The sequence below is a fragment of the Mobula birostris genome, chromosome 9, assembly GCF_030028105.1.
Source record: "Mobula birostris isolate sMobBir1 chromosome 9, sMobBir1.hap1, whole genome shotgun sequence".
Taxonomy (NCBI): domain Eukaryota; kingdom Metazoa; phylum Chordata; class Chondrichthyes; order Myliobatiformes; family Myliobatidae; genus Mobula; species Mobula birostris.
The window spans coordinates 4,280,141-4,293,272 of record NC_092378.1 but is presented as its reverse complement, the minus strand read 5'-3'; the positions used below and the strand labels follow the sequence as shown (position 1 = coordinate 4,293,272).

The 13,132-nt window shown below is 40.6% G+C and overlaps 1 protein-coding gene across 4 annotated transcripts in view; it reads left to right on the top strand.

The window, feature by feature from the left end:
- gnptab (N-acetylglucosamine-1-phosphate transferase subunits alpha and beta) overlaps positions 1-13,132 on the top strand; it is a 77,844-nt gene that overhangs the window by 58,552 nt on the left and 6,160 nt on the right. For 2 of the 4 annotated variants that reach the window (XM_072267399.1, XM_072267400.1), the window contains exons 18-20: positions 1,196-1,281; positions 2,706-2,804; positions 5,315-5,482. In XM_072267399.1, the coding sequence (XP_072123500.1) occupies positions 1,196-1,281; positions 2,706-2,804; positions 5,315-5,482 (353 nt within the window). Of the gene's footprint in view, positions 1-1,195; positions 1,282-2,705; positions 2,805-5,314; positions 5,483-10,906; positions 11,004-13,132 lie in introns of those variants that run through there. The other 2 variants (XM_072267402.1, XM_072267403.1) reach the window with 2 other exon arrangements.

Here is a 13,132-nt window from a genome sequence, read left to right as displayed (position 1 = left end):
TCTTAAATATAGCTAATGAACTGGCCTCAACTGCTTCCTGTGGCAGAGAATTCCACAGATTCACCACTCTCTGTGTGAAGAAGTTTTTCCTAATCTCGGTCCTAAAAGGCTTCCCCTTTATCCTCAAACTGTGACCCCTTGTTCTGGACTTCCCCAACATCGGGAACAATCTTCCTGCATCTAGCCTGTCCAATCCCTTTAGGATTTTATACTCCCCAATCTTCTAAATTCCAACGAGTACAAGCCCAGTTCATCCAGTCTTTCTTCATATGAAAGTCCTGCCATCCCAGGAATCAATCTGGTGAACCTTCTTTGTACTCCCTCTATGGCAAGGATGTCTTTCCTCAGATTAGGGGACCAAAACTGCACACAATACTCCAGGTGTGGTCTCACCAAGGCCTTGTACAACTGCAGTAGTACCTCCCTGCTCCTGTACTCAAATCCTCTCGCTATAAATGCCAGCATACCATTCGCCTTTTTCACCGCCTGCTGTACCTGCATGCCCACTTTCAATGACTGGTGTATAATGACACCCAGGTCTCGTTGCACCTCCCCTTTTCCTAATCGGCCACCATTCAGATAATAATCTGTTTTACTATTTTTGCTACCAAAGTGGATAACTTCACATTTATCCACATTAAATTGCATCTGCCATGAATTTGCCCACTCACCCAACCTATCCAAGTCACTCTGCATCCTCTTAGCATCCTCCTCACAGCTAACACTGCCACCCAGCTTCGTGTCATCCGCAAACTTGGAGATGCTGCATTTAATTCCCTCATCCAAGTCATTAATATATATTGTAAACAACTGGGGTCCCAGCACTGAGCCTTGCGGTACCCCACTAGTCACCGCCTGCCATTCTGAAAAGGTCCCGTTTATTCCCACTCTTTGCTTCCTGTCTGCTAACCAATTCTCCATCCACATCAATACCTTACCCCCAATTATGTATAAGTACTTATTTTTACAAAGGTGATTTAAAACATTCAGTTAAACACTAATGTCAATTCAGATAATTTGATACTGGCATGATAGATGAATTCTGGGAAATGTATTAAATAGGTAAAATTGCAAAGCATTTGAGCAATGAGATGGAATCTCTTCATGTTTGCTTTACTTGTGGTAATATTAATGTGGTAAATGCTGTTCATTCCTTTGAGTAATGTTTGAATTTCTTTAAAAATCTTTGCTCTAGCCTCCAGTGACTAAAGGACTTGTGATCAACTGCAAGCCCGTTACTGATCGTATTCGTAAGGCTTACAAGGACAAAAATAAATACAAGTATGTACAAAGCTATATAGATCGGTTTTTTTTTGGATATAAGCACTTTGGGTTTGATTATCCACTTATATCCATTCGAAAACAACTAATGTTTGTAGATATGTAATAATTTTATTCCTTTTAAAAGCATCTCATGAAAAAAAAATCCATTTTGAGCAATATGTCACATCAGACATTTCCAGAATTAGAGTCATAAACACAGAAACAGACTCTTCAGCCTAATTCATTGTTGCTGACTGTGTTGTCCAGCGAGCTAGTCCCATCTGCCAGTTTATCCCATAGCACTCTAAACCTCTCCTATCCATGGACTTACTTAAAAGTTGCTAATATGCCTGCCTCAACCACTGTTTCTGGCAGCTCATTCCAAATGCACACCACCCTTTGAATGAAGAAGCTGCCCCCAATGCCCATTTAAAATCTCTTGGGATCTTAAACCTGTGCCCTCTTCCTTTTAGCATCCCCTCAGTGGCAAAAAGACACTGTGCTTTCACCTGGTCTGTGCCGCTCATGATCCTGTATACCTCTATCAGATTTCTCCTCAAGCTCCTACCTTCAGAGAATAAAGTCCAGGTCTACACAACCTCTCCCAAGTCTAGGCAACGTCCCGATAAACCTTTTCTGCACTCTTTAATCAGTGGTGGGGCAGTGGGGGAGAGATTGAGAGTGCACTATCTTAACATGAACCATTCTCTGCTCTGCTCAGGAGTTTTCCTCACTTCTCTAGTCTTCAATAAATTACAATGAACTTTTTCACTGGTTGTAATCGGAAGCATGCTCCCAATTTTGTTAGTTTATGATGAAGTGGCCAAGTTAAACATTAACCCTGGAAATAAGATCAGCACCAGCAATAGTTGCATGTGGGATTACTGATGGGATTTTATCCCATTAGAGTAAACTGCAATCAAACAGACCGATGCTTCACACATTTTTGTTAGTCTCCATATTATCTACTCATCCTTTGTTTAATATTTCTGCCTGAAGATGAGCCATTAGACCCACACGGCCAGGTTCAGGAACAGTTATTAACCATCAGAGGGGATAACTTCACTCACCCCAACTCTGAACTGTTCCACATAACATATGGACTCACTTTCTGGGACTCTTCATGTTTTTGACACCTAATGCTTATTTATTTATTATTATTATTTTGTTTTCTTTGTATTTGTGCAGTTGTCTTTGCACATTGGTTGTTTGCGCTTGGGTGCGGTTTTTCTACCATTTCATTGTTTCTCTGTACTTTAAATGCCTGCAAGAAATTGAATCTCAGGATTGTATGTGGACACATATATGTACTTTGGTAATAAATTTACCTTGTACTTTATAGTTTTAGCACATTTAATAGTCTATAATTTGCTTGTTCAGCCCTTACTCTCTGTTATTGAGGAAGAGTTTCTGGACTAATTTCCCCTTTTATTTATACACAGGTTTGAAATAATGGGTGAAGAAGAGATTGCTTTTAAAATGATTCGCACTAATGTTTCTCATGTTGTTGGACAATTGGATGATATCCGAAGAAACCCTAGGTATAAATGTGATAATAACCATGGCAATATTTTCTCTGACATTTCAATAAATTGTTATGAATTATGTAGCATCCAATGATACATTGTATAGTCTTTGTACGTATAAAGACTTCTGTGTTTGGAAAATGGTACAACGGTGGGTTCAAGGAGATCACTTTTCCTAGCCCTGACAAGCCTCGTCTGTTTGGCTAAATCAAAGTTTTATTTCATATGCACCAAGGTTAAGTTCGTAAACCAAGCATGTGTTTGAATGGATGGAGTAAAAATTCCAAATTCATTCTAGCATATCAAGATGTTTAAAAAATATCTTAGCCACCAATGCCGACAAAATTAAGCAATCAAAGCTCCCAAGGTCATGCTGAAATTATGCAGTGCTCGATTTTTGCAATAGTTCAAACAAAGTGCTTTGTCGAGCACCTTAACTCCATTTGCCAAGAGTGGAATTTCCTGGTAGCCAACTTTTTTAATTCCTCGCCCCGTTCCGTTCTGGCATGTTGGTCTATGGCCGCCTCTTTTGCTGTGATGAGGCTACGCTCATTGTGGAAGAACAACATCTGATGGCATAATCATAGATTTCTCTGGTTTTAAAAAAAAAATCACTTTCTTCTATCCCCCACTATGGCCTGTTACCTGCTCTCCTCACCTATCTATCAACCTTGCCTTCCTTCCTTCCCTTTCTCCCATGGTCCACTTTTCTCTCCTCTATCAGATTTCTCTTTTTCCAGCCCTTTACTTCTTCCACCTACTTGCCTTCATCTATCACCTAGGTAGTCCTTCCCCTCCCTACACCTTTGTATTCTGAGATAATTCCCCCCTTCCTTTCCAGTCCTGATGAAGGGTCTCAGCCCGAGACGTTGACTGTTTATTAATTTCCATAGATCCTTCCTGACCTGCTGAGTTCCTCCACATGTGTGTATACGATTTATTTGTTGATGCATTATATAATCAAGGAAATTTGTCACAAGGTGGTTTGCCTGGTCACAGTGGTCATTCCGGCTCCAATCAACATTGGAATTTCTTGTCCTGTTCATCTTTTCTATGACTGAAAAACACTAGAAATGACTTATGTTGAAAAATGCAGAGAATGTTTGAATATTCAAAAGGCATTTGGTAAGCTGCTGCAGAGGAAGCTGATAAAATTGCGAGTGATGCCAGAGAGTGTTTGAAGACAAGCTGGACAACAGTATTGATTAAGGAGTTTTTAATTTTACAAAAAGGGATCTATTAATTTCCTGGTGTATATAACGAATAAACTCTTCTCGGGCTTCCAGCCAGATACAGGTATTGATTTTAACCAGTGTTTCAATGACAAACTCTTATCATTTTCATAGAAATGATGCCTGGGCAGTCTAGTCCTGTAGTACTTATAACCCTGTTTTCTGTCCCTCTTGATTGGTTAGTCCTCATCCAATTAGGTCTCTGCTGTCCCACCTTTTTTTTAATAATTCAAAGATGCAGATTTTGACCACCAGATGTCATAATGGGGCCATTAATCCTCTCAGTTTATAAATAATATGCACTGTTAAAATTACGGTGGCTGCAATCTGTGTGCCAAGAGCCTTAATTTAGAAAATTACAGAAGAGATTCATGGATACTATGAAGAGCTTTAGTAATGAAAAGAGAGAGAAAATGCTAACGATAGAAATAGTGAGATAAATTGGCAAGTGGAGTTCATTAGCTTGAGATTCTGCAGATTCATTTTTCTGATGTTTCCTATTGGAATTAAGTTTTCCTGTAAATTTTAAATTTAGAGATACAGCACAGTAACAGACCCTTCTGGCCCAACAGCCCTGTGACCAATTAACCTAATAACCCATATGTCTTTGGAATGTGGAGGGAAACCAAATTACCCAGAGGAAACCTACGCAATCACGGGGAAAACGTACACACTCCTTACAGACAGTCGCAGGAATTGAACCCTGGTCGGTGGTACTGTAAAGCATTGTGCTAACCACAATGCTTCTGTGCTACCCCATGGTATTGGTGTTGGTTCCAATTGTATAAATTTAAGCTGATGTCAGAAGGCTGAAGAGAAGGCAAAATACTCTCAGCATAATGAATTGTTTTGGCCAGAAACAGGTGCAAAAGCAGCATCCATTACAGCCTTAACATAGGAAGTGGATGAATGTTTAAAGTGTGTACATTGTGGGACTAAGGACATGCAATGATGGACTGATTTAAAACGAAGCCTCCTGTGCACTAGCATCATAATTCCAGCATTCAACAAAACCAAGGACCTTTTGAAGCAGATAAATGTTAAGTATGTGGCATAAATCCTTTGGGGAGGGAAATTTCTCAGGAGGCATCTAAACTACACAGACAAACTGAACACCATGTAAAGATGTGTATTAAAGTCATATGGCAGCAGCATGTTTCGGCTCTTTCTCATAGATTTGAGAAATATGCTTAAAATAATGAGCTCCTACAACTGAATTGAGTTTTCAAATATTTAATGACCAAATGTTCCACCATTGATTTAAATATATACTGTATCTTCATGCTCCCACAGGAAATTTATTTGTTTGAATGACAATATTGATCACAATCACAAAGACGGAGCCACAGTGAAGGCAGTGCTTCGTGATTTCTATGAGTCATTATTCCCAGTAGCGTCCCAGTTTGAACTTCCAAGGGAATACCGCAATCGATTTCTCCACATGCATGAGCTTCGAGAATGGTAAGTACTATTGAGTCATAGAAACAGCCCTTCTATTCCATGCCGAACTGTTACTCTCCCACATTCCACCAACCCATACCCGGACCATAGTTCAACATACTCATCCCATCTATATGCTCATAGAGTACTACAACACTGAAATAGGTCCTTCAGCCCATCTAGTCTAAGTCGAACTACTAATCTGCCTAGTCCCATTGAGCTGGACTTGGACCATCACCCTCCATACCCCTCCCAACCATGTACTAACACAAACTTCTCTTAAATATTACAGTTGAACCTGCATCCTCAACTTCTATTGGCAGCTCGTTCCACACATACTATCCTCTAAGTGAAGAAGTTCTCCTCATGTTCCCCTTGAACATTTCACTTTTCACCCTTAACCCATGACCTCTAGTTACAGTCTCACCCAACCTCAGCGGGAAAACCAGCTTGTATTTATCCTATCCATACCTCTCATAATTTTGTATACCTCTATCAAATCTCTCCTCATTCTCCTACGCTCTTGCAGATAAGGTCCTAACCCATTACTGAATTTTTCCCACAACCTGTGGACTCATTTTCAACGACTCTTCATCTCATGTTCTCGGTATTTTTTGGTTACTTTTTATACTTCCTTTTTTCTTCCTGTTTGCCTAGTTAATTGTCTTTTGCACATGGACTGTTTGTCCATCCTGTTGTGTGTGGCTTTTCATTGATCCTATTGTGTTTCTTGTATTTACTGTGAATGCCCGCAAGAAAATGAATCTCAGGGTTGTATAGGATGACATATATGTACTTTGATAATAGATTTACTTTGAACTTTTTGAACCTATTCAACCTTATTAAAGGTGATACTATGTTTGGGAGCCCACTTTTTTATAGGAAATATGTTGTTCAAAATATTAAGTTTGTACTTGATACTTCAATTTCACTTCTTTCATTGGTACTATTACTTGCTGCCCATTATGCCAATGGCATTTTCAGAACATTAATTTTGTACTTGATACTTCAATTTCATTTCTTTCATTGGTACTATTAGTTGCTGCCTGTCATGCCAGCTGGCATTTTGGGCAGCAATGAAGGCCCCCCATCTCTGTCTGTCTTTGGCAGCCATTTTAGGCCTAGAGGAGACTCAGGAATGCCATCACACACAGATGTAAAATAATTCTTTATTGCTGTTTCCCTAACAGTTTTGTTTTACCAGTCATGTTTGTTAGCCCTGAGCTGAAGCCCCAAACCTAGAGGACAAGTGGACCACTCTTAATCTGGCCTCTACCCTTTGACCTGTTGGGCACGGGTGACCCTGCAAGAGCCAGAGCATAAAGCCAGCATAGATCACTGGGTCATTGAAGGATGCAAGCCTCCAAACCCAACGATAAGGTTGTGGTCCTCTTGGAGGATTGGAACTGTTAGTTCATGTTTCTCTCCTGACTCACCCATTCTGATATTGCCTAGAAACAATGTGAACCAGCTTCATGTCAAGAGATATAGAGCTCAGCTTTATGCCAGCCTGCAAACCAAAGCTGGAGTGCTGTAGTCCCAGAAAAACGTGGTTTGATGTTAGGGTTTGGATTCACCTGTAAGTTTCAAGTTTATTGTCATCTGATTTTACTTACATCCAACCAAGCAAAACATGGTCTTCTGGATAACAGTGCACCCACAAAACATGTATCACACAGCACATAAGCCAAAATATTACCACAAATAAGTTAATAAAATATAATTCAAAATGCATGTAGTGCTCAGCAGAGGTAAACAATAAATAGTACAATGAACAATTATGGCACCAACTATTACCCGGGTGGTAAGTGCCTACAAAGTCCTTGCAGTACGGACTCGCTCAGCCTCTAGATGATAGTTTTACATCTTTTCCATCCAGAAGGGAGGTACCAGATGACTGGAGAGTGGTAAATCTTCAAGGAGGGACTGCAGAGGAAAGGCCTAACAGCTATAGACCTGTGGGTCTGATATTAGTCATAAGGAAGCTACTGTAAGAAAAAGAGCGGTGGGAGTAGTTAAAGGCAGGGTCATGCCTGACATGGAGAACATTCTGATATGCTGGTATGGGGGAAGCTACTGCACAGGACTGAAAGAAGCTACAGGAAGTTGTAAAATTAGTCGGCTCCTTCTTGGATACCAGCCTTCATAGTATCCAAGAAATCTTCAAAGAGTGGTGCCTCAGAAAAGCGGTGTCCATTATTAAGGACCTCCATCACCCAGGTCATGCACTCTTCTCATTGTTAACGTCAGGAAGGAGGTACAGGAGCCTGAAGACACACACTCAGCGATTCAGGAACAGCTTCTTCCCCTCTGCCATCCGATTCCTACATTGACATCGAACCCATGAACACTACCTCATTTTTTTAAAATATTATTTCTGTTTTTGCACTATTTTTAATTATTTAATATACATATATATACTTGCTGTAATTGAGTTACTTTTTTCTATTTTATCATGTATTGCATTCTACAAATTTCACAAAACCTGATTCTAATCAGAGATGTCAACATGGTTTTGTCAAGGGCAGATCTGGTCTTGCCAATCTCATTTTTTTTTTGAGGAAGCTGTGCATTAGATGTGTTTACACGTTCTTCGATGATGTCCCACGTGGGAGACTGATCCAAATGGGACCATGGGATCCAGCAGAACGTGACAAATTGGATCTAAAATTGGCTTGGCAATAAGGAGACAGAAGATGGTGGTAGAGAGTTGTTGTTCTGATTGGATACTTTTGTGTTCTGCAAGGATTGGTGCTGGACTCTTATTGTTCTTAATGTAGAAGAATGGTTTAGAGATGGATGTCGGTGGCATGAATAATAAATTCACAGATTGAACTAAGATTGGGGAACCGGTTGACAGTGTGGAAGGTAGTCTCATGCTTCTGGGTGATACTGATGTATTGAAATGGATTGGAAAATGACAGATGGAATTTAATCTAGACAATTGAGGTGATGCCTTTAGGGAGTACTGATGAGGCTTAGGCATGCAGCATGGATGGTACCATTCTAGGGCATGTTAAGGAACAGAGGAACCCAAGAGTGCATCCAAAGATCTTTGAAGATGACAAAGCAGGTAGATGTCATGAATGGGATAGCATATGGGAAACTGGCCTTCGTTAGCTGGAGCACTGAAAACAAGTTATGAAACATTGGTCAGAACTCAGTCTGGGGCACTGTATGTAGTCTGGTCACCAAGGTACAGGAAGAATGTGATAGCGCAGAGACAGTGTAGAGTAGATTCACCAGGATGTTGTCTGGAATGGAATCAAATTTATCACTGTCTTAAATAACATGAAATTTGTTTTTTTTTTTTGCAGGAACACTGCAGTACAAAGACATAATATTGGTATACATCACTAAAGGGTTTGCACTGTTTGTTGTGACAAGGAGTGACTAGTGAGGCTAGATCTGTTTTACCAGATGTATAAAACTGAGTACAGATGGGTTTGACTGCAGGCATCTTCATCCCATCCCCATAAAAGAGGCGAATTAAACTGAAGGAAAGATAGATTTTCAGTAAGATGTTAACAGTTTAGAGGAGATCTGAGGGATGCCTTTTTCCCATTGGGTGGTGAGTATCTGGTGTACATTGCTGAAGAGAGTGGTGGACACAGACTCAACAATTGCATTCTTTTGACTAAGTGATGAGAGTGGTCAATGAAGGTAGAGCTGTGGACATTGTCTATGTGGACAATAGTAAGGTGTTTGTAAAGGTCCCCCATGGGAGGCTCTTCCAGAAGATGAAGGTGCATGGGATCCCTGGTAAATTGCCTGTTTGGATTCAGAACTGGCTAAATGACAGAGGGTACTGGTCAAAGGGATTTGTTCTAGCTGAAGGTTTGTGGTTAGTGGTATTCCTCAGGGACCTGTACTGGTTTCTCTGCTGTTTGTCATGTATATAAATGGCCTGGATGAAAATGTAGGTAGGTGGGTTAGTAAATTTGCAAATTATACAAAGATTGGTGGTAGTGTGGATAGCATAGAAAATTAATAAAGAGTACAATGGATCATTTGCAGATATAAGTAGAGAAATGGCAGATGGAGTTACCCATGTAAAGAGACAGTATACTTAAGGGCAGAGCAAGACCCTTAATGGTGTTGATGAGCAGATCTTGGAGTCCAAGTTCATAGCTCCTTGAAAGTGGCCACACAATTTGAGAAGGCTTATGCTATGCTTACCTTTATTAGTCGAGGCATTGAGTTTAACCCTGTATTTTTTGTTCCCTTGTGACTGTGTTGTATAATGCCCCCCCAACACCCCCCCCCCCATTTCCCATTCCCTTTTCCCTCGCACCTCATCTCCTTGCCTGCCCATCATCTCCCTCTGGTGCTCCTTCCCCCTTTTTCTTTCTTTCATGGCCTTCTGTCTCTTTCACCAATCAACTTCCCAGCTCTGCTTTATCCCTCCCCCTCCAGGTTTCACCTGTTGCCTGATGTTTCTCTCCCCTCACCCCACCTTTTAAATCTACTCCTCAGCGTTTTTCCTCTAGTCCTGCCAAAGGGTTTCGGCCCAACACATCGACTGTGCTTTTTTCCATAGATGCTTCCTGGCCTGCTGAATTCCTCCAGCATTTTGTGTGTAGAATATTTAGACTTTATCTTATAGCCATGAAGGTGATGAATGGTAACACATCCCTATTCCAGTTCTCTTGAGGGGCAGTACACTCTCTGCTATACTGTTTCCATTTGTAAAATCATCATAAATTGTACTTCATTTTATTTCTCCTTGTACAACATAATAAAATGTGTCGTTCCTCACTTGACCAGTGGTAATTACAGGTTAGTCCAGTGTGTTGCCAAGAATAGCGTTTGTCTTATTTATACCTACTGTTAATGAGTTTGATTACAGACTATTACACAGCTATTTATATACAGCAAGATAATGTTACAGTAATTTTGATTCTAAAATATGGTGCATTTTGTTAATATACAAAAGGATGTGATTTACTGGAGTCAAAAATACTAATGTTTTAATTTGCCAGTAAGTTTTTAGTTCCATTTGTGAGCAAGTCAAGATAAATGTAGTCATTTACTAGGTCTTTAGCCCTTGTCAAAGAAATGGTGTGCTCATTTTGAATGGGTGCAGATAAAGATTCACAGCATGGTGTAGACACCAATCTATTGCTTCTTGAATGGCATGCTTCAAACTAGGAAAGAATGGAGATTAAAATGACATTGAAATAGCAGATAGAATTTAATCCTAAAGGAATTTTGGGGAGACCAGGAAATGTAGGAGAAATGCAATAATAGGGAATTCTGAGGAACAGAGCGAGCTAGGTGTGCAAGACCAAGGATTTTTGATAGTGGAGGCATAGGTAGCTATGATGGTTAAAAGGCATGTGGGAAAGCCAGGGTTTGGAATGTAAGAACAGGTTCCGCCAGATAAAGCATTTGGTTAGTGAACAGCTGATTGAAATCTGTTCATTTCTGGTTACCACACTATAGGAAGGATGTGATTGCACTGGAGAATGTGCAGAGGAGGTTCACCAGGATGTTGCCTGGGATGGATGGTTAGAAGATGAAAACCATGGACAAACTGCTGGTAAATAGATAGATACATGATGAGGAAGTCATGTTTCTGTGCTGTATGACTCTGACTCAGTAAACGTGATGCTTTCTAATTGAGACATAATATCCTTCCTGGATGCCTTTTCTCTCCTAACTTCATTCTGAATCTGGTATCTGTTATATGAACTGTTGTCCTTTCATACCATAAGACATAGGTTCGCAATTAGGCCATCGAGTCTGCTCCACCACTCCATCATGGCTGATTTATTATCCCTCTCAATCCTGTTCTTCTGCCTTCTCCCCATAATCTTTGACACCCTGACTAATCAAGAACCTATCGATCTCCACTTTAACTATACCCAATGATTTGGCCACCATAGCAATGAATTGACTGGATTCACCAGGCTCTGGCTGAAGAAATTCCTCCTCATCACTGTTCTGAAGGGACGTCCTTCTATTCTGATGCTGTGCTCCTTGGTCCTAGACTCTATTTGAAACATCCTCACCACATCCATTCTATCTATGCATTTCAATATTCGAAACATTTCAATGAGATCTCCCCTCATGAGTACAAGCCCAGTGCCATCAAACACTTCTCTTATGTTAACCCTTTCATTCCTGGAATCATTCTTGTTAACCTCCTCCGAACCCTCTCCAATGCCAGCACAGTCTATATGGATGGAACAATAAAAGGAAGGATGCGATCACTCTGGGATTGTATTGCAGACCCCCCGCCCCGCCACATTGTCACTGAGGTACAGATGCACAGGCAGATTACAAAAGGTGTAAAAACAATAGGGTTGTTGTCATGGAGGTCTTCAACTTCCCTAATATATACTGGCACCTTCTTAGTGTAAGAGGTTAGATGGGGCACAGTTTGTTAGCTGCATCCAGGAAGTTTTAAATCAGTACGTAGATAGTTCAACAAGAGGGAGGGGCTGTTTTGGACCTGGTGTTCAGTCATGAGTCTGGCCAGGTGACCAACCTTTCAGTGGGTGAACAGTCATGGAACAGTGACCACAACTCCATACGTTTTAAGATAGCTGTTGATACAGATAAGCATGGACCTTGTGGGAGAATGTTAAATTGGAGCAGGGCAAATTATGAAAACATTAGGCAGGAACTAGGGAGAGTTAATTGGGGCTATATACAGTGCTGGAGGAGTTCAGCAGGCCAGGCAGCATCTGTAGAGAAGAGTAAACAGTCGACCCTTCATCAAAATAACTGTTTTTGGGCAAGTCCAAATCTGACATGTAGAGAGTGTTTAAAGACCAACTGCAGAGAGTACAGGACAGGAATGTTCCTGTAGAAGGAAGGAGAAGATAAGGGAAACCTTGGATGTCAAGAGACGTGATGAATTTAGTCAGTAACAAAAAGGAAAAGTATGTAAAGCTTAGGAAGCTCGAATCAAACAGAGCCCTTGAGAATTCTAAGAAAGCCAGAAAAGAACACAAGAAAGGAATTAGGAAACCCAGCAGTGTCCATGAAATGTCCTTAGCAAGTAGGATTAAAATTAATCCGAAGGTATTCTATACATACGTCAGGAGCAAGAGGATAATTAGGGAGAGGGTGGGACCACTCAAAGATAACAGGGTGGGGGGGGGGGAGGAGATCATTTTCTTGGACACAGGGGATGTGGGTGAAGTCCTTAATAAGTACTCAGTATTTACCAAGGAGAAAGACGTGAGGATAGGGAGATCAGTGCTGAGCGTATTGATATGCTAGGGCACTTTGAGGTAAAGTACGACATTGTGAGCCAAAGGGCATGTCCCTGTGCTGTACTGTTCTATGTTCTATCTTAGATAGGGGGCCCAAAACTACTCGCAATATTCCAAGTGGAATCTGAGCAATGCCTTATAAAACTCAGCATCACATTCTTGCTTTTGTATTCTAGTCCTCTCGAAATGAATGCTAACATTGCAATTCCTTGCCTTACTACAGACTCAACCGGCAATATAAAGTCTCTTTGCACCTCTGATTTCTGAATTTTCTCCCCAGTTAGAAATAGTCAATATCTTTATTCCTTCTACTAAAGTGCACAACCATACACTTCTCTATACTGTATTCCATGTGCACTTCTTTACCCATTCTCCAGATTAGTCAAGCTATAGTTCACAGGCTCTTTATTTATAACATTCCACTGTAGAATAGAATCTGCTTGTC